Here is a 23,054-nt window from a genome sequence, read left to right on the forward strand (position 1 = left end):
CATATTTCTATTTAGTTGTATATTATTTTAATTATAATATTTGGGAGTGCCTCACTTTGCTCGGGCAGGCGCCTAGGCGAGCGCCTAGCGCTTTTTAAATCATTGGTTTATATCTAGGATCTATGTCTCAGTTTTTCAAAAAAAAAAAAAAGAGCTGAATTTCACTGTATACAACCATAAAAGAAAAAAAAAACAGTACATTGATATGGACCAATACTGTCCTGGTCCGCCCAATGACCAGTATGATAGTACCAGCGACATTGCATACCTTGGATTTAAGAATTATAATATAACATATCATCTTTCTTTTAGTATTTAATGGTTTCGAATTGTATCATCCATGATATGTCATCTTTTCTGATTATGGATTACTTTTTATAACAATATAATTATACACAACATGCATCATGACCATCATCCAGGTATGTAATGACGTGATGATAATACCTCATATAAAAACATTAAAACGTTTGAGTCAAGCTAACACATATTTGTAACTAATACACAGGAAAACAAACTGTGAAAAAACTGGGGGAAATAAGAGAGAGAGAGAGAGAGAGAGAGAGAGAGAAGAAGGGAACCATTCGAAAATAACTTATTTGCTCAAAACGATCATGACAGCCACAATCCCCCAACCAAATAAAATGGACATTAAAAGAAGAAACAATAAATTATAAGACAATGAATGAAAAACCGTCCAGACAGGTATGTACGACCCGGAATTTTACTGGTCCACAGTGATTCTTTTGCTTCTCCAACAACCATGTAGGTAAAAAATTATATAGTACTACAAAAACAAATAAAGAAAAAAAATACGAAAATAGTTTCAAACAATATGACATCTTCTCTCTAGACTAGCATTTAAATTTTCAAAAAATTAATTATTATTTTCATCATATCCTTTTATCTCTATATCCCTTTCTTTGTCTTCCTTACATGAGAGTGAACAGAGGATGTTGCAACCATGGCAATAGACAGGTTCCAACAAAAGGCAAAAACTAGTTTCTTCTCCCCCGTTTGACAACCATAGTCTCAGATTTGCCTTTCCTCTATTTTAGCCTACCTCTTCTTTCCCATCTGCTCTTCCCCTCTTTTCTCCCTTCTTTTGAGGCTATGAAATTGCTTGAAGTGGCCAAGTTGGCCAGCCCAGAGAGTTTGATTAATTATAGTGTTTTCCCATTGATTTTCAACCATACCCCAAGAAATTGGTTTAAATCAGTTCAGCCTTTGATAACACCAACACGGATTGAGCATACCGTATCGGAATAAATCCATACCAAAGAATATCTCTGTGCAGAATCATTAGCCAAGACAAAACTATTTACAGCTTAACAACAATCATAAAAAGCAAGAAAAAAAATATATAGAGGAGAGAGATGCACATGAACAAACCTTACAGAAAGAGTCTGGGCCTATCTGCTTCTCCAACATTTGAAGAACTGATATCTGTTAAGAAATAGCAAATAAAGCATTCCTCAATTTTCTAAAATAAGACAACACAAGGAAAGTTGGAAATTAACTTACAGCTTTCCAGGATCGGATCTTCCCATATAAACCAATCCATTGAGTTCCATATAAATCACTTGAAGCAGCGGAGGAGCTCAAAGCAGTAGCACCGCTGACATCAGCTTTACAGACAGCAAAATTGGCCTAAAAAGATGCAAACACGCTTGGTACTTAAGTTAATTCTCTGAGGTCAGTGTTTTCCAGCAGCATTAGACTGTCTTGGTGATAACAAAGGAAAAACTACATATTAGACAATACATAGAGATGTTCAAATGGACATTTCAACACATGAAAATAACAGAATCACTTGCCTTAAAGGATAATTGAATCATTCAAAATATGCTTTGAAAAACAACAATGAAACAACTATTAGATATGCAAACATTTGCAGATTGAGAAATAATATCATAATATTAAATTTCAGAGAAAGTCATGAGTTATTCAATGGACAATCGCAGCTGAGAAGTGGCATCTTTCATAATTCTATGAGAATTATATACACATAAAATCAGTATCAAATGATTAAATAAATATATAATTCTCAGGATGCTCATACTGAAAAAACTATTTACTCATAATAGGTAAAGAGAGAGAGGCTGTTCACAGTACATTTAATATTTGATCCTTTTATTATTTCAATTCTAGGCCTATATCTGTTGCAATCCAGCAACTGCATAAAATTTAAATAACTCACAAAGACAAAGAGAAACTGCTCTTCCTGAGACAACGGACCTTCGGATACAAATATAGAACACGTAGTAACTACCAGTAAGAAAACGTTTCTTTTGGACACATGCTATGAATTTTTAATGAACATTTACTAAGCAAGTACAGGAGCCACAAACTCATGGAATTTGTGAAACAGCAATCACAAAAATTGGCCAACATGAAGTACAAGAGAAAATACTCGTCATGAAAAAAAATAGCAATGACAAGTGCCGACCTCAAGAATCAGCACTCAGCAATCAAACAACAAACGAAGCACTATTTTTATATTAAAATTTGGGAAGTTCAAGCTAAGCATAATGTAACCAAGTTAGGCATGTTCAGATGTTACACAAAGTACTCTAAAGCTCCATCTGATACTGAAAGTTTGTGACTTCACGGGAAGGGATACTAAAAAGCTAGACATGTTGCTCTTTCAAAACAACAAAAGCCAGAAGACAACCTAAAGTCCACAAAGTAAGGAACGTGAAACTTCACTCCTGTGAAGAAAAAAGTAGACACTTAATTAGTTAATTTCTTAATGACTCTTCCAAACCAAACTATATGATCTTGAAATATAACTCTGAAGACTCCCTAATATAGCAATTAAAAGAGGGATCAAAATCAATCCAAAAATCACAGATTAAAAAGTCATACTCTGACTGCAACTGCATGCAATCTCTACCAAGATCTAACCTAATCTAACCCCTCTTTTAAACCACAGCTGTGTCAATGCTCAAGTTGGATTTTAAAGATATATTGAGAAAACAAATAGATGCTTGTTCAAAGATATTAATACAAAAGTTGACCTTAAACAATGTTATAATACAAACCTTCTAAAAGTTTGAAAGTGTATTTATGCATAAAATCAGTAATTTAAAAAGCGCTAGGCGCCAAAAGGCACCAAGGTCCAAAAAAGCCCGAGGCGCTAGGCGCTCGCCCGAGCGAAGCGAGGCGCTAAAATATAAAAATATATAATATAATTAATAAATATAATTATTTAAAATTTTAAATAAAAATATGCTATTAAATTAAGAAAATCTAAGATACAAAATCACAATGTCACATTAACAAAAAGTTTCAAATAAATAAAAATTAACAGTATTAAAATCAAAATAATATATTATTAATCTATTAACAGTATTGAAAATTAATCATTTCAAATAAACTTAATAATATTAACAATATACAGTATACGTATATTGTTAAAAGGAAGTGTAAAGGGGTGCTGAGCTTGCTGACTGAGAAAGGAAGAAGCGGCAACGACGACAGCGGCAGCGACGACAGCGGCAGCGGCGAGCGGCGAGCAGCGGGAGCGGCGAGCGGCGAGCAACGGGAGCGGGAGCGGCGAGCAGCGAGAGGCGCGAGCGGCGACAGCGGCAGCGTTTACGAGCAGCGACAGCGGGAGCAGGAGCAGGAGCGGGAGCGGGAGTGGCGAGCAACGGGAGGCGCGAGCGGCGACAGCGACAGCGTTTGCGAACAGCGACAACGGCGAGCAGCGACAACGGGAGCAGGAGCAGGAGCGGGAGCAGGAACAGGAGCAGGAGGCGCGAGCGGCGACAACGGCAGCGTTTGCGAGCAACGACAGCGACGAGCTGCGGGATCGGGATCAGCAGCGTCGAGGGTTGGGGTTCGGTTGTCACTTATATGAGTTTTAGTTGGTTCGATCGAACCAACTAACCATCATAGACCGAACCAGACCTAAAATCCTAGTTCGGTCGCCTTGGTTAACCCAGGCGCTCGCCCGAAGCGCCCAGCGCCTGGGCTCGAGCGAGCGCCCAGGCGGCGCCTGTTTGAAGCGCGCCGCCTGGGAGATTAGCGAGGCGCTCGGGCCTCGCCTCGCCTCGCCCGAGCGCCTTTTTAAATCACTGTATAAAATAACCAAAAACTTAATCTTCTAGATCATTCTTCAATAAAATATTCTCATCTGTAGCTTATATTCTCATAATCTCAAGAGTATACCAAATATTTCGCAAGTATGTGCTTGGTTAATTTAACAATACAGGTTAATGTTTAGACATATCTAGACATTTTGTACTTCGCTAGTTGGCTACAATGCCAAAGCAAACTAAATGATCCAAATGTATTCTCCATAATTCATAGATTCTTAATAGTTCCAAACTATGACCATGCAGCCAGAGACAACTACTACTAATTGTACATTAATGGAACTGCCAAAAATTCATTGGACCTCACAAACCATATTTCAAATTCATGTATATAAAATTTTCATTGGACCAGTGGCTTGGATTAGTTTTTAGTTATGCAGAGTGCCATTCATCACCAAAGAATTGAAGTTTCCTACTATAATTCCTACCTGATTTCATTAATGAAAGGAATTTATGCATAAAACTAATGCATTCCGAAATACTTGCAAAAGTAGTATTAATGATATGACAGGGTTATACCTTGTATCGCCGATACCGTGCCTCATTATTACCTAAGGAATGCTTTATATAAGTATCTGTCAGAAAGCCAGCGAGCCCATCTAATAACCATTCTGCAAACAATACAAAGTCAACATTATCTGAGGCTTTTCAACCATCTCCAATAAAAACTGCAACATTTCCAAGACTCACCATCTGTTGGCTCATGTGCGGTGATGAATACTCCAAACCATTGCCTTGCCAGGGCATAAGCAAGCTTAATTCTAGTATCAATTGTCTGGTTGATTTAAAAAAAGGGTTACATGAAAGAATATTGCAAAAAGTAGACATAAGCATACAAGCAACCCAAAATCAGATCAATTACGATAGAACAATCATAATGTGATAAACTAATCAATGAGTATCAGAACAAATGAAGCAATAGTACTTGGGTGCTTTGGAAAATGAATTCGAAAGTATGCCAAAGTATAGCAAAGATACATGCATTATTGACAGACTAATGATATTGAACAATTTGCAAGGGGAAAAAATCTTCTACAGGTGAATTATTATGCTACTTCAAATGATGAATATTTGTAATGTTTGAAGAGCTTCATGAACAAAAGTATTTATTAACAGCACGCTGGACTCCACGAATAGCCAATCTCTACAAGAAGCTGAATGGCACTGTTTATTGTTTTTTACCAGTTATTAGTCCAGGTGCCATGATAAGAGTGTTAGAAATCACCATTATTTATTATGACAAAAGAAAACAAGATGAACATAAAATAATCCAATATTACATAAATCTACATTCTGAGCTTCTAACTACAAAGTCCAAGCAATTTAACATGCACAAATATTTGGTAGCATAACATTAGCACTAGTACTGGACAAGTCCTTTCCCCTTCTTTTTGACCACAGTTTCATTTTTTATATATTTTTGTGGCCTAATATTAATCATATCATGAAGAAAAAATTAGTAAAACTCTCAATAAACATTAAAATTATTATACATACAAAACAAGGCATATTTGTAAATACCATACATACAAGTTCAATTAAACATGATAATAAGATTTAAGAACTTTGACAATTATTAGATATCAACATGCACACATGTCACATGTCTTATGACCTTATTGATACCAAAATGAATGTTGTGCTGATTGAGGAACTGCCTCCGGCTAGAGGCTGACATTACGTGTGTTCAAGTCATGGAATGATATTTGCTCCCATGCAAGCATTTTAATTTTGAATGATACCGCCCGGTACGGCCGGTACGTATCAGTCTGCCAACAGACCAGTACGCAGACCACCCGCTAGCGGGTAGTATCGTCGATTGGGGTTGTTTCCGCCCCGTTACCGCCTGAAATTGGTCGGTAACGGTCGATTTCGACCGTTCACCGCCCACTACCGGGCGGTATTAGCTGAGGGAGAAGGAAGAAGAGGGAGAAGAAGAGGGCGAACTTGAAGATCCGACGCCGCTCTCCCTCAATGATCCCGATCCATCGCCGGATGCGCGGATGAGATGTCACCTCCTCGTCTGAGGCGACGTGGCCTCGGCGTCGTCGACGACTTCTCATCCACACAAGGAGAAGAAGCCTCACCGACGTGGTCGAGGCTTCGCGGGGAGAAGAAAATGAGGCGATGTCGCCTCGACAACGTCGCCCTTTTTTTTAACTTTTTTATTTTATATATATACACCAACCAGTACCAAGGATTTTAATTTCGAATTATACCACCCGTATCGGTCCGCCAGCAGACCAGTACGCGGACAGCCCGCTACTGGGCAGTATCGTCGATTGAGGCTATTTTCGCCCCATTACCACACGAAATCGATTGGTGACGGTCGATTTCGACCGTCGTCGCCCGATACCGGGCGGTATCAGCCAAGGGAGAAGGAAGAAGAGGGAGAAGAATAGGGAGAACCTGGAGATTCGATGCCGCTCTCCCTCGACGATCCCGATCCGTCACCGTCCTCCCTCGCCGGATGCCGCAGATGAGATGTCGTCTCCTCCTCGTCTGAGGCAATGAAGCCTCGGCGTCGTTGACGACTTCTTGCAACGAAACGAGGCGACGTTTCTTTTCCCCATGCTGTCACGGACTTAGCTGGTTTTGCCTAAGTTGTGCGGCACCCTTGCGTGTCCGTCCGCAAAGGTCAGCCTCCCCGTAGCCTCCCATTGTCCCTTAGGACCAACAAAAGAGAGAACGGGTTAGAGAGAACGCCTCAACCGGGATCCACAAGCAAACATCTCCGAAAAACACTTCATAGACAATGCAAATTACAAACAGACTTTACAAGCTCTGAACAGTGGCACAACAAAGGGTAAAATGGTCCATTACAGACCGAAAATCTCTTGCACGTGTCCACATGACACGACCTTTATTTACAAGCCTAAAGAGGCCACCAACCCAACTGAAATGGGACTATTAAGCCTTCGGCTGCCCCTCTACATGCTGTACAAGGCATGAACATGCCAAAAGACACGGACATACATAAGCATTACATCAAACACCTTGTTTAAAAGTTTGTCCGTGACATTCTCCCCCACTTATTCCTTCGACGTTCTCGTTGAAGCCTTTGTCGACACTGCAACTCCTCGCCTTTGCTGAGTCTTCAATCTTCTGCTCTAGCTACAATGCGCCTCTTGGCTCCTAGCTGCTCTCCGCTGCTGCTTTTGAGTAGTCGAACCTTTGATCCGCGATGCTGCTTCAACTCACCAATGACTCTGACTCTGGTGTGGGGTTGGCTGAGTTGTGTTGATCCTTGTTGATTCCTGCGGATCCCCCAGATGAAGGAAAAGACCATCCTTACTGCGCCAGTCTCTCAAATTCCACATGCTGCTTGAACTGGGTGGATGCTTGTTGGAGCTTTAACGAGCATCGTCTCGCAAACTTCTGAAGTTTTGGGTCCTTCCTCCATAAAATTTGCTCATTGACTCTTCTTTCACTTAGTTGTCACATCCAAGTAGGTTCGCATCACTTCCGCTTTCGATTGGCATTTCGTTGGGAAATGAAGCGGACAATCTACTCTCAGTAGCACTGATCACCGTTGGTGAGGATTTGACAACTATTGTCTTCCATTATCTTCGAAGGGTCTTTGAACTTGTGCAGAGCTCCTCTGTTGGATAGATAAGAGAATTGGGGTACTCGGTTTCGCCCATTCTCTTAAGAGTTAAGAAGGCAAAGGTTACTTGACTTCGCCCGCCTCCTCGATGTTGTACTCCATGCATCGAGCTGGTTACTAGCCTTCGCATGCTCTTTGCTCACACTTCTGAAGCACTTGAAGTGTTTGCACTCCTTGCGTTGAGTTAGTTACTGTGATTCACCTTCTCAATGTCATTGAACTTCTGGAATGCAGGAAGTTTTCACCCCGACTTAGAGTAATTCTCTCATAGGTTTGGTCGCCTTTGGGATTGTACCGTCTTCTCCATCAACCCTGTCGCCTACTCCACTGAGTAGCAAAGGTACAGCACCGCGTACTGCCTGCATCGTTCCTTGGTTATGCACTCTTGCATGACCCAAAGTCCTTCACTTTCGGCTATCTTGATGAGAAGCACATTGACACCGGTCTTACGAAGTTCTTCGGCCTTTGCCCTTCAACCTTGTCTCGGTACTTGGAGATTGCCTCTGCATTCTCCACCTCCTCGGCCCCTTCCACGACCAAGCGCTCTCCCTCCATGAGAGCAAGGGATCAATGACTTTCACGGAAGTCCCGCCTCTGCGGTACCATGGCGCTACCATGCCCATGGCCCTACTATCCGTCGCCTCGCATCTGCATCCCTTTTCTTCACGATCAGTAGATATGTCTCCGTGGCACTCCTCTGAGTCCACCTCCATTCTAACTGATGCTTGATTTTGGGTAGCTAAGTCCCTCTGGACTTGTCGTCGCTTCCTCGCCCCTTTCGACCCCCTGCTTCAACACCGCTGTGTTCTCCAAGCAGTCCGTTTGGTCGATGGAAAGACAGACCGCAACTCCCATGCATGGCCTCTGCCATCACGTTGTAGGGTTTGCACCAATTCTGTTCTCCTTAGCTTCCTTGGTAGCAACGTTCGCTTACTCGGCCTTGTCCTCCGACTTGCCTGGCTCCCTTAAGCGAATATGAGCTCTGGAGCAGTCCAACTCTCCAGTTGCTTCGATCATACCTCTGCATGATCAAGTCCCTCCCATGGAACTCACTGGTACTTGCATTCGAACTTTTCCCTTAGTGGAACACAACCCCCATATGCTGATGACCAAGGTTTTCATCCGATGCAAAATTCGATGCACGCCTGGAAGACCCGCCTCTGCGGTACCATGGCCTTCACTCCTTGAATCCATAGCCCTTCTTGCCGTCGTGTTGTTCACCGAAGTGGAGCTTCCAGTAGCTCCCGATCATACCTCCGTATGATCTAGTCCGTGTGTATCGCATTGCCATCGAACTGTTCCACCACGATCCGCTGCACCATGTCGCCTCCTGGTGACATCTCCATTGCATTCTGATCTTTGTGGAATAAACTCGAATTGTGAACCCTCCGTGTGTGGCCTCTGCCAATACATTGTAGGGTCTCCTCCACCTTCGATTTTGTTCGCTCCTTTGGCAATCGACCTTCATCCACCCACTCTTGGGTCACACCTAGATGAAGCATCGCTCTAGGACAGTCCGTCGCCTAGTAGCTCCCGAAGTCCACCGACTTCACTGTAATTTGTGCACTATTGTCTGGATCCTGGGCCTCTGCCCCTACCAGCACAATCTCCGCTGCGCACCGCTTCCTTCATGGCAACTTGAATGACAACACTGTGGCATATTCTTCAAGAGTACCCGCCTCTGCGTCCTCTTGCCCCATGCTAAGGCCTTCTGAACTCAACTTCGCCTCCGCAAATTGAGTCGCCTTAGTTCCTCCATCAAATGCTCCTCCGAGATAAGGTGCATGATACCATCTGTCACGGACTTAGCTGGTTTTGCCTAAGTCGTGCGGCACCCTTACGTGTCCGTCCGCAAAGGTCAGCCTCCCCGCAGCGTCCCATTGTCCCTTAGGACCAACAAAAGAGAGAACGGGTTAGAGAGAACGCCTCAACCGGGATCCACAAGCAAACATCTCCGAAAAACACTTCATAGACAATGCAAATTACAAACAGACTTTACAAGCTCTGAACAGTGGCACAACAAAGGGTAAAATGGTCCATTACAGACCGAAAATCTCTCGCACGTGTCCACATGACACAACCTTTATTTACAAGCCTAAAGAGGCCACTAACCCAACTAAAATGGGACTATTAAGCCTTCGGCCGCCCCTCTACATGCTGTACAAGGCATGAACATGCCAAAAGGCACGGACATACATAAGCATTACATCAAACACCTTGTTTAAAAGTTTGTCCGTGACAATGCGGGCAGAAAAAACAACATGACGTCGTCAAGCCCTTTTTTATTTTTTAACTTTTTTATTATATATATCAAGCGGTATGCCAAAACGTACCATTCGGTACACTCATACCGAACCGTACCGAGTTGAGCTCGAAATTGCGAACCTTGATCGATACGCCTGAGTGTACCGCTCGATATGCTCATACCGTACCATACCAAGTTAAGCTCGAAACATCGGTACGGTACAAAATTACGAACGCAACTCCCATGTCATATGGTGTTTGACAGACAATGTGCAACATTCTGATTAGATGAGCAATATTAACAACAACAATAAAACTAATCCATTAAGGGGTGTGTAAACATATGTCTAGACCTAATGAGATGCTCCACCAACTGGAAATGAAGCTCCAAAGGTGGTACGATGACCATGTTCATTGTTGAGCTCTAACACTAGGAAATAAGATCCATCTATTTCAACAAATTGAGATTTAAGACCAATTATCAACTTTATATTATGACCCAACAAACACAAGCTGATAGAAAGGCAGTTGTGCACCTAGATTTACCTAGTTTTAAGTTAGGATCCAAAAGGGTCCATCTTATATCTGTGTAGATTTATGCTAGGTACATATAAATCCAACCTCATCTAATCATGAGTTGCTCATCACTAAATTGTTGTGTAAAGGGCAACAAAATAGGCGGAAAGCAAGAGAGGTAACACGTACAAATGAATATATGTGATGGAATCAAGAAATACTTAATACAGATAAAAATTCTTCTCATATGGAACATTTGAAGTTTTATGGAAAGAAGAGTGGAAGAGAGGGTGAGAGGGAAAAGACAATTTGTAAAATGGTTTTCGACCAGTTTAGTATAGGCAAGGCAAAAAAACTAGGTAAGCTAGTGTTGTCAAAAGTGCCTAGATACCAAAACACACTGATGCGCTAGACGCTCACCTAACCGCTCGATGGCAACAGTGAAGGGAGAAGAGGGGTGGGGAGGATGACGACACAATGAAGGGAGAATTGGACTACTGGAGTCCCTACATAGAAACAATGGAGGAGAGAGAAGGGTGGGGCTCAAGTAACGTGGATGTGCTATTGGTGAAGGGCGAAGTAGGGTGGGTGGTGGCAATTGGGGAAGGGAGAAGGTAGGCGTCGGTGGCTACCTAGAGGGGCGACAACTAGGGAACGAAGAAGGGAGGTGGCAAGGGTTGTTTAAGGTAGAGAGCGACGGGAGAAGTGGAGAAGATTTGATCACCTATGTGGGTTCTAGGAAGCAACAAAAACGGACAAGGAGAATATCCGATCAATAGCTAGACAAGTTGAACCTAGCCTAGTTTAATTGAGGTGCATGCTTGAGCTAGACAAGCAACACCTCGCGAGGTTCAAGAGAAAGGTAATAGGATCAATATTAGAATTCAAGATCAATTATATTTAGTGGTGTGAGGACTTTGCTAGAAATAGCATAGTTAAGTGGGTCTTATTTAACTAAAAAACATTGTCTTAACACACCATTATGTGAGAAAAGATCCACATAACCAATGCCAAATAATTGGGAATTACAACTTGTTATACCATAAACAATCAATCAAATCAATCGATCAGATTGATCAATCAAATTGTTTAATAAGTAGGTTCAACTCAGACAAGATGTTAATACTTGTAAAGTTTTATTCAACCTAGAACAGTGATTTAAATAGGCGCTCGAGCGAGGCGAGGCCCAAGCACCACGTGTGTGGACCAAGCGGCGTGCTTCAATGAGGCGTCGAGCGCTTCGGGCGAGCACTCAGTTCAAATAAGTGAATCGAACCAGACATTTTAAGTCTGGTTCGATTCAATAACACAGTTTCTTACTCTCAAAAGCCACCCTTCACGCCCGTGCGACCCTGAACCAACCCTAACACTGCTTCTACCTCTGCCGCCGACACTTTCTGCCACTGCCTTTCCCATAGACGCAACGTACCGAGCCTTCCTCTATCGTTGGCGAACGAGTCCAACGACCTAGCATGAGCCCGTAACTTCCTACCATTGTCGCTCCGTGTGGAGTTCCTTCCATTGTCGAGAGAGAGGACCGCAAGTTCCTCCGCCACCGACAGACGTCATTTAGAGCTTTCGTCATTGCCATTACTGCTATCCGCAACTTCCGTCGCTATTGCTGTTCGTAGCGCTGTTACAGCTGTCTTAAAGTAATCCTCCGTCGCTGCTACTGCCAACTTCTCACCGTTGCCTTCTCACTGCTATTGTTGCCACTTTCCTTCAATTTCCACTATTAGTGACCCTTTTATCCCCCTCTTTTACTGTTAATAGTTCTTTTCTCTCTCTCTAACTACTATTAATAGTAAGTAATATATTGTTAACAGTATATTTTTTAATTTAATATTATTTTTATTTTAAATAATTATATTATATATTTTTTATATTTTAATATTTCAGAGCGTCTCGCTTCAATTAAAGAAAAAATTAATTTAGTCAAACAATTGATGCTAAAAATACACACTAAAATTCTCATCTAATTTCTCTTAAGGAACAAAATAATAAAATTTACCAACTAAACCAGTTTGAGAAGAAGTTAATCAAAAGGTAGAAAACAGAAATAATATGAGAAATTTGAGATGAAAAAGAGCCAGCAACATAGTCAACAACTATCATCTGAGAAATAAATCCCATGGTTCTGAAATTATATATAGCAGGCAATATCATGTAGACCAAAAAAACTTGCATATGCATGTCTATACAAAAACATTTTCTTAAACGAAAAGTTGCAAATCTCACAATTAAATGTATAGCAAACCTGATCTATAACCCTGTCATCAAATAAAATATGAGAACCGAAGATGCAAAGGGATGCACCCAAGCTCAAAGAAGATATAGTTAGTTCGGGTGGGATGAAGATTTGCTTGTATGAGCCAAATGGAAAGGATGTTGAAAGGTAATCTTCATAGTAACTGTACAAAGTAAATGCCAAATAAGGTATATGTAATTCAAAAACCACCATAACAAATTAAGATAGACTAAGCACAACATCAGTAAATAAACAGTTGATACTCAATTGAACATTCAGAAGCAGTACCTAAATGCATTATGGAAAAACCCAACAGTATTCTGAAGCTTCGAAAAGCTTGGCGGTAAACATATGTGTGATATGATATTGATATGACTGTCTGAAAGAATTTCGAATGGAGCAACAATCAATGATATCCATCCAGCACTAACTGGAGTGGTTAACTTATATACGAAAGTTTTGCGAGGAGGATCATCTTTGCTTAAAACCTGCAAGACATTCTCATTATTGCAGTGGAGAATTCATCAAACTAGTCTTCCGAATATCTAATACAAAAAGTAAAACATAAAATGTGCAAAACCCAAGCATATATCTATACAGTAACTAATTATGCTTGGCAAGAAGAAAAATAAGGAATAATTATTGATTGTCCATGCAGAATATGTGTATTTAGAGAAGATGCTGATGAAGATTTAGACCAATTAATCACAGAATTTGAGGCATTAACATCATTGACAAGATGGAATAAAGAATGTATCATCAACGTAAAATTTGCAACTAGGATTATGTCCACGGTTTTTTTTTGTCCAAGGATTATGTCCACAGTTATGTACGGATAATGGTACAACGGGCACATAATAGTATAAGAAGATGTTTTAAAGGTTTTAAGAGAATATGAATCAGTCATTAGAATTTAATTAGAAATATTCTGCCACCGGAGAAACCTTGGAGTTCTGTCACAGTGGCTTATGGTACCACGAAAGTTCAATTATCTTGTGGTTTGCCTAGACTCCAAATTAATGTTTGAGCTCAAAGACAAGATCACTTAAGACCATACATATTAAAATCATGAAACAACGTAAGCATTTTGAAAGGACAACATAAAAAGTTAATGTCGCTAAAATCCTGGGAGAAAAAAAATAGAAAATAAAATAATGAATATATTTAATTATTTATCACATTTGTAATCATATAGGAGCAGTTGCGACTGTGGTTAAAAAAAGAGAAATTCATTTATAGGTGAAGGACATGCCCAAAGGAGACCCGTAGATGCACTAATTAAAGGAGACAAGTTGATAAAGATACCTGATAGTGTAAGTCGCCATTGCTTACAGCCACAAGATTGACATCAACTGTGAACTCTAGGTCAAACCTGTACAAGAAAATAAGTAAATAAACCTCAAAAGTAGCCAGATTTTCTTCAATGAAAAAGTTTGCAAATAAAGTCTTAAAAAAATAATTCTGATAATTATTAACTTACGGGCAGCGCTGTGAAACGCTATCCAAGCAAGGAAACCAGCAATGTGCACGCCTGATTTGGTTATCAGTGAGCAACACATTGTCCACAAAATGAATACCAGTTTCAGCCCTATCTACCCAATAATCAATTCGAACTAGCTTTTCATTCTGTTACAAAATAAACCCACAAAAAAAGCACAAGCCTTCAATTGTTCAAGATAAAAACATGGAACACTCTTATAAAGCTCAGTGAAAGATGAATGTATAAGACAGAACGAAGAGAATCACCTTATCCTCTGGATGGCCATTGCAACCATTAGCAACCTGCTGGCTGCAGGAGTCTTGCACAGAGTTTCCACCATTCTCTTTTTCCTGTGGTAGATCTAACTTTACTGATCCATTACATGCAATAAGAAGATTTGGAACCATTTCTTTGTCCAAGGATGATGTGTACATGGAGCAAGCAACATTTGCAGCTGAACTGGAGCAAGACACAGAACAGAATCTAGCCTCTTCAACAACTTGATAATGAGGAAAATATTCAAAATCAGCTGGTTCACCATCAACAGATATATTTGTAATGGTCATATTATCCGCATGCAAAGCCACATGCCCACCCTCTGGAATGGTCATTTTCAACTCAGTATACCTTGAAAATGAACAAACAACTATTAGTCCTTTAAATTTAACAGTCCTATGGCTCACAAGATTTAGACCTATTTTCCTGCATAACAAGTTCTATATGAGACTTCTTGCTTGATATAAATTGCTAAAAACAAGCTAATCATCTAGTGCTAATAATGGTATAGATTGTTCTCTTCATAAGCATTTAAGAAGTATCAAGTATAAAAGAATGTGTAACCTATGGATGACATTGATTAATTATGCACATTCTCATCAAGTCTCCATAATCAGCTGATGATTAAAAGATGACACAAAATTCCTGCATTTCTTGAGACACCTGCATAATCCAATGTGCCAGATTAGGCTCTAAATAGCTGCATATGTCTGTCCCAAATGCCAATTTTTATCTAGCTTCTAAATTAGTAAATCCCATAGCTTAGCTGATTCAGCTAGTAAGAATTGATAGGCCTGTTTGATACAAGGATTAAAAACCCCATGATTTCTCCAAAAGTTCCAAGAAGAATATCTCCAAGTCTCAAGCAAAGATCACTTTTTGTGTGTTTGGTTGGCAGGTTTAATTATGGGCAGAAACTGAGAATTATGATGGTGGAACATAGAAGCTTCTAGATACCAATGAAATTTGAACCTGGAATTTTGAGGGTATAGGAGAAACTTAGAAGGGTGTCCAGTATAATCTCCATAAAACCCACTACCAAACAGGGTATAAAACTTCAATCTGAGGATTCCATGGATGGGTTGATTGCATGATGGAATTTTGAGAATACTTCCTCGTGTGAGATTTTGAGGATGTTTGGCTAAAATCCTAGGATTCACAGTAAATGCTATTGTAGTCCCCAGACAAAAATGGACCTTCATAGAAGACCCTAGCTTTTTTGCAACCGTGTGATGAATGGGTTTAAAATAACCAACCTAATATATTAGCACTCAGCAGGCCAAACCTACCTTAACCCTTCGCATAGGCATTAAAGAAAAACTTCTTACATAAATGTGATGAGATTTATTTGAGACATGAGTTGGCATGATAAACCAAAACCAATAGTCCCAAGTTCTATTGTATGTGTTTGACACCGAAGGATTGCTAGGGTCTGTGGACACAAGCCATTATATGTAGTTGTTGCTTGAATTCTAGGTGTCAATCCATTGCAGATAGCAGCTAACCAGAAGACAAGCACATGATGATATTGTGGACTGCAATTTCAGTCATACTCGCTCAGGGTACCGAGATCTTGGCAAAGAGCGATTGAGAAAAAGAACGCAAAGAAAAAAATTAACAAGAAAGATGGGAATGACTGGCACTCAAGACCCTAGCCACCTTCATCTTCTTATTACCAATCTCCACCTCTACCTCTTCTTGTTTTTTGTGTCTCACATGATCAATGGTGTACCAAGAGAGAGTTCTAATCAAGACCAAAAACCCAGATTCAACTGATATAAGATTTTAGGCTGAATTGTGGTCCTCAGTTTTGAACCACATGGATCACAACCAAAAGTGGTCAAATTAATTCATTATCATCCAAAATAGATTAAAAATTCGGAAACTTCAACAAATTCAATAGAAGCAAAATGTTTTCATCTAAAATCAAGCAGCCTACACGATAGTCTAGAATCAATCTGTACAATATAGAAGAACGAAAAATTTTGTAAGATGGCATTACTTGAATGTATTTATGTGCTCTAAATAGACAGTCATGAGGCCCATAGCTATATAATTGTAACAACAATCTAGAGCTTTCTAAATCCTTTTTAACAAATTGATATTAACTGTGTTCCCACAAATGCATACCTAGTTGTTTGAGCTATGACCATGTTGTAGGCCCTTGGCACTTGTAGTGTTTAAGGCCTAAGCTCTTACATGGGAACTTGCCAGCTGTCTAAGCACCTAGACTACCTTTTTAAGGGATTTATTAATTATTACAAATAATTACCACTAAGGTATACCAACTCAATGGACAATATGTTGAAAGTACGTGTTGTTTTTGAGCAATTTAACAGATACTTCTCTTCCACAAGTTGCAAGATAAGCAACTTTTCTATAAGCTTGGGCAATCAACAATAATAATTAATAAATTTGTTCAATAAATCCACTTTATTGTGCATGGCTTCTAGTTATGATGCATGGCATTGCAACTTAAATATTATATTAGTATTTATTTTACAATCTTAAAGAAGCATCTTTCAATGAGACACCAGAATGAATATTCAACAAGCCCTGAGATTATGGTTGGAATGAGTGATATGAGATGATGGAGGATGAGAAGTCCATCTTATATGATATACAAGGAAAATTGGAAGATGGCATATAACACATCATGTGCTAATCATAAATTTGGTAGGAAATAGAATACATGATAATTCACAATGAAGTTTAGATTTGCATTACTTCAAGTTCCATTTCCTTCCAAATAATCGACAAAGTCATCCCTGCCATGTCACTTTATTGATAATAATATCACTAGATACTTTAAGGCCGCCATGAGTAATAAATGCTTTTGCACATTCAAGTATCCTATTTAGACATGGCACTAATCAATGTTTGGAATTTCATGTATGGGTACTGTACTATACCAGTACCAATCCATACATTTGGTACACTGGTACATTAGTGTGCATTGAGTTTTGAGAAAAACCTACACAAGGATGAAAAACAGAAAAGAAAAAAAGAAATTGCTCGATACAGAGCCTATACCACCCTGTACCAGGCGATACCAACCTGTACCAAGTGTTATGCCCAATACAGGTTCGGCATTGGGCAGACGGTTACACAAGTCCATGTACCGGTCACCAGTCAGCCTGATAAATACCGCCCATACCGAACTGTATCAGGAAGTGTTACAAACCTTGGTATCAATTTAGACGATGCTTCCCTCATTTTATTTGTTATTAACAGCAACCTGAAACTTCCACAAGTCCAAAACAATCTCTAGGTTTTCTTTTTTCTGGTAAGTGGTAACATATCAATATCTTCATTTCCATTACATTAATCCTTTTCTAACATATTGCCTCGATAAGGGTCACCTTTACAGGATGGAGCACATCAACAAATATAACCATCCTCCTCCTCCTACTCACCTCCCCCCACAAACCAACAACCCCCCCACCCCCTAACCCAAAAAAAAAAAAACACACACACACACACAACTCCCCTTTGTTTATGCAAGAACCAAATGATTCTCTAAGGTTTACCTCCACAACTAAGTATCTAACCACCCTATTTTAACAATAAGTAATATCTTACTAAATCATCCGTTCAAGTTGATTAATGTAACAAAGATACCTTACGTTTTCCCTTCCTATTTTCATGAACATCTATTTCTACTATAATTCCATTCAGTTAACGAGTTACCAGATTATAATTCATTTACTGATCTTACTCCTACATTATATAATACTTTTATAACCAACAAGTTTTACCTCCCTATTTTAACAAATGATTAATTTGGTTAAATCTTTAGTTTCAAAAATAAAAACAATCATCTGCTGATCATATACCTCGTGGAGTCTCATCTCAGATATCAATAGTCAGTTCATTAATTACTTGTAAAAGAGTGAGGACTATTAGCTGATTTGTACCCTCATTATTATGGAGCTGATTGCCTTCACAGAATGGTTCTTACACCATTATTTGCTCCATTATATGCCAACTAAAACAAATATATATTCTGTCTACTTCTTTACTGAAAAACCATGTACATATATAGAAATCTATCACGAACTTCTTTTAGGTTAAAAAATCATGGTTCGTCATGCCAACCTGTATCGAGCAATATAGGCAGTACGGACCAGTCTAACAAGGGACCAACATGTGGATCGACCTATATCAAGTGGTCCATAACATGGGACCCTGTATCGCCCTATATGAGGTCTGTACCAATCAGAACAGTCAAAATCCGACCATTACCGACCTGTACCGGTTGGTAATAGTCGAATTTTGATTGATACCAATCAATGGCTAGGATTTGTTGAATTCAAACGGTCCATTTGACCGTTTGAACCAGATCTAAGGGTTTTTAAACCTTTATACCCTCTCATTCTCTCCCCTTTCACTCTCTCTAATTCATCTACTCTCTCAATCACTTTCTCACTCATATATTTATCTTATTCTCTCATTGCACTCTCTTGAACTCCACAGAGCTACGATTTGTGGATTGGATCAAACTTTGAAGGCTAATTAGGGAGGTTTAACACCTAAGTTAAAGGAAGAACACTCTAATCTATGTTCTCAATGTCTATTATGTTGTTTGAGATCTTTATAATGGTAGAATAGTATTAATTAGAGAATAACCAAGGCCTTTATTGTTGTGATTAATGTATGTTTAATGCTTTTTTTTTAATCTTATGATAATTAATAGTTGATCATTCTTCTTCGAACAACAATACAGCGATCAATCTTATAATACAACATTCTCAAACCTCCACACCAATATATGCAACAATCGTACTTGCCTCAAGAGCTGTCTCGGACACATACAGATCACGACAATTAAACTACCTCCATCACCATATTGATGCACCAATGGTACATGGTGTATCGGTATACTATATCATGGGATTAATTTCAAGATTGAATCCGACAAACATATAAAATTGATATACATATACATAAAATCAATGACCACAATCCACCGCTCGTGGAATCTCATCGTTCTTTATAGTGGTAGAACAAGGTATATGATCTAAAGATCGATTACTTAATTTATTTAAATCTAAAAGTTTATGTTGTTTAGCAAATAATCTAACAATTCAAATTATTTTTTTCAGAGAATTCAATATCAACAGAAGAATGGCCAAGAACGTACTATAAAACTACTCCTCAAAGTCAAAAAAAAAATACGTGTCACTATTCTTTCCTAATTTAGATCATTTTTGCTAAAATTATATATATTTATTTCCAACTTTAAAACTTCAATCTCTTTTTTTTATTTTTTTAGAAATTTTTGGAGCTATTTTCGATCATTTTTTTCATGCCGTCAGTATGCCCCGTCGTACCAACACACGGCACATAGCACATTGGTACCAAACAGTACTTACCATACCGTCGACTAGTCGATACACCGATATGACGAACCTTAAAAAATCACATATAAATCTTTCATTTTATATATACGTTCTCGAAAGATTCTAATAAGTAAATAGATTCTACAACATAATGCCAAACCTAACTTGAAAACATTTGGCTTAAACATAGCCCAAGAGCTTCATCACACAATAGTTAGATTAGGCTTAATTAGCCTAATCTACTCTAGAAAGAAGAGAAAACTATTTTAGAGATGGACAACGTTTAATGATGGACAAAGTCAATATAAGAATTGATAAAGATTGTCAACAGCATTGTTAGACAAAGTGCTACTAATTGCTTGATCAAGTAGGTTTAAGACCATAAGAGATAGCAAAAGACTCCTATGAAAGTTTGTTTTTTCTTCCTCGGCACACAAGTTCAACAACAAATCGAGTTATAATTAATCGGTGAGCCTAGTAATTAAGGATCATTGTCTCAATCATATTGACCTTGCCAACTAGCCAGACCATAGGATTTATTTGACATGCCAATACACACATAAGCAAAGATGTACACATCTCATAAACACATGGAAAAGTTGAGTAGTCATCAGTTCACATTTAAATTAGCAACCTTTCTTTTTGTTTCACAACAACTAATTACTTGCTATGATAACTTTTAGAATTGAGTTCCAATCGACAAAAATATGGTAAAAAGTTTGTGGAAGCAAAATATGAGTTATTTACAAAATCAAAAATACGGTTGCCTTATAAAAAAACTACATTGTGAGATACTGAGTAAGAAATATGAACAGAATTTAGAACAATCAAAGTGACTTTGTGGCTTTCTAAATATATGACCAAACATGAAGTTCGTGAGAATATTGAATAAGCTAGCAAAAAGTAACAAGAATATGCAAATAGTTCAATTAGGCAAGTAAGCACATGCCACAGCATCATAATTTGTAATTTGATGACCTTCCAAGGAAAAAAAAAAGAAAACATAGCATCGATGAACTCAGTGTAATATCTCAGAACTCAGTCTAAAAACATTTGCAATAAAAAAGGAAGGGAACATTTTTCTAATACAATTCTAGTTGTCTGATCCCATTCTTCATGTGATCACCACATGATTGATAAGTACTATACATGTGCTTCATGAGAATTAAGACAAAAATCTAAAATTAAGATAAATATTTACTAACAGCAGGAGGAAAGGTGGAAAAAATTCATGACAAGATCATAAACTGAAAATTCATTAGTTTGATATTAGCAACTTGCTGACAGGAAGAAATGCTCAGAGATTAAAGGAGAAAAAAAACCTTTAATAACAAACATTGGGAAAAAACACTGCTTCACATAGTTTGGTTCAGTGCTGTATGTTCAAAATGTCATCAGTTTGCAATCATGATTTGTCAAACCAACACTGACAAAAGATGAATAAAAAACATATGGAAATATTTGGCAAATGATCCTTTGTAGTGTATCATGCTTACATTTTCTTAGAATGTTTTATCTCTCAAGTAACCAGTTGTTTGACCTTTCTTCACGATGTTATCGTAGCAACCTTTGGTTTTTCAGCGAGTTACCAAACTCAATTGAGTTAAAAGACAGGCCCACCAGAACCGTGTCTTTGACTTCCAAAAAATATTACCAACTACACACAAACATTTCCATCTTTGAATTTCCAAGTCCACTTGTGTTACTTCACTCCAATGGTTCTTCCAAATGTCATCCAAATACAAGATTAAGATTGTTTATTTAATGCATAAAATGTCCACAACTTTACAGGGACAGAGAGCCAACTATCCAACTCAACGTTGTCTAAAGCCTGTTCAAGAACACAAACGAAAATAGCGTAAAGAATCGAAAACGAGACCCACACTAGCCAAGGCGGACTATCAATTAGCACATTCATCTCAGAATCCATCGGATCATTTCAAGACTCGTCATACCCTAGCTGACCAGCTAATCATATCGAAAAATCACCGAAACCCTAAAAAACGAACGGTGTATGGGATCAAGAACTTGCTCCCGAGAACAAGAACCGCCGTTCGAGGGGGGGTGGGCGGGCAGCAAAAAGTGACCGGAGCCGAGGATTCCCTTACCCGTAGATTCTTCGCTTCACCATATCGATCGAGACGCAGAGCTTCTGGTGGACGACGACCGCTCCCGAGCACTCGGGCTTTTGCTCCTCGTTCTTCTGCTTCCGAGGCTTCGCCATTGACGCCCGCGGAGCAGAGGAGGAGAAAGAGGCAGAAAGCGGACCTGAGCTCGAGCTTTCCCTCTCCGGCAGAGGGCTTCGCTTCCCTGTTGTTATCGGTGGCGAAGAGGGGCCGAACCCTTCATTTTATAGACGCGAGGAGGCTTCCCGACTCGACAGTGGCTTTTCTGGTCCGCGACAACTCGGCGCATCGGTCCGCCGGTTGGACCCATCGGTTCGCAGCGTTTGGTCTTGATTGGATTTGGGTGTACATTTTGGGCGTATGTGTATATACACCCACACATCTGTGGGTAATTTCCGAGAAAATGAAATTCCATATTTATGAATTTTCCGGGATCAAATTTTTTTTACAAAATTACCAAAATATCTTCACTCTTAGAAAAAGACCGGTTTTGGTCCAAACCCGGTTGGGTTGGATCGATTCTTCAGTCTGATCGGTTCATTGTTAAACCGATTTATTATTAAAAAATAATTATATGCAAAAAATACTATTGCCGAACCTTAATTAGCTCAAATTCACATGACATTAATTATCAACTTTATTATACATTTGAAGGTCTATAGATTGATTTATTTAAGATTTTTTATTGTTAACAGTATGAAGATTTAGACATGTTTTTAAATAAGGGATGATATTTTTCACTTAACAATGGATTTAAATCTATATAATGATAATAAAAAAGTAAGATAAAATTTGGTCATAATATTTTTCAATTGATTTACAGTCTTTTAGCTGCCAAGCCAAAATATTATAATATTTTATGTTTTTCTATGATGGAACAATGATAATAAGAAAATAATAAAATGTTATAGTTAATGAGACAAAACATTATAACTGTGTTCAAAAATATGATAATCAATTAGGTTTAATACCACATTAATTTAGCTAAAAATCTAATCCAATCCAGTTTAATTTTGAACAATAAAAATCTCTCATTTTTCTAACAATAAACACATCTTGATAATTGTATAAGTGAAAAACTTATCCAGACAAACATGCAAATGTGGAGCTTTTGA

The 23,054-nt window shown here is 38.8% G+C and overlaps 1 protein-coding gene across 2 annotated transcripts in view; it reads right to left on the reverse strand.

Moving 5' to 3' along the window:
• The window catches only part of LOC135607062 (transcription initiation factor TFIID subunit 2-like), a 41,379-nt gene extending 19,240 nt beyond the window's left edge, over positions 1-22,139 (reverse strand). For both annotated transcript variants that reach the window (XM_065098552.1, XM_065098551.1), the window contains exons 1-10: positions 21,922-22,139; positions 14,462-14,822; positions 14,196-14,341; positions 14,021-14,087; positions 13,004-13,203; positions 12,725-12,878; positions 4,791-4,875; positions 4,620-4,711; positions 1,525-1,650; positions 1,393-1,446 (exon numbers count right to left, since the gene is read on the reverse strand). In XM_065098552.1, coding sequence (XP_064954624.1) covers positions 1,393-1,446; positions 1,525-1,650; positions 4,620-4,711; positions 4,791-4,875; positions 12,725-12,878; positions 13,004-13,203; positions 14,021-14,087; positions 14,196-14,341; positions 14,462-14,822; positions 21,922-22,037 — 1,401 coding nt within the window. In that variant the 5' untranslated portion in view covers positions 22,038-22,139. The remainder of the gene's footprint in view (positions 1-1,392; positions 1,447-1,524; positions 1,651-4,619; positions 4,712-4,790; positions 4,876-12,724; positions 12,879-13,003; positions 13,204-14,020; positions 14,088-14,195; positions 14,342-14,461; positions 14,823-21,921) is intronic.
• Between the last annotated feature and the right edge of the window lie 915 nt (positions 22,140-23,054).

Source organism: Musa acuminata, chromosome BXJ2-3 (genome assembly GCF_036884655.1).
Source record: "Musa acuminata AAA Group cultivar baxijiao chromosome BXJ2-3, Cavendish_Baxijiao_AAA, whole genome shotgun sequence".
Taxonomy (NCBI): Eukaryota; Viridiplantae; Streptophyta; class Magnoliopsida; order Zingiberales; family Musaceae; genus Musa; species Musa acuminata.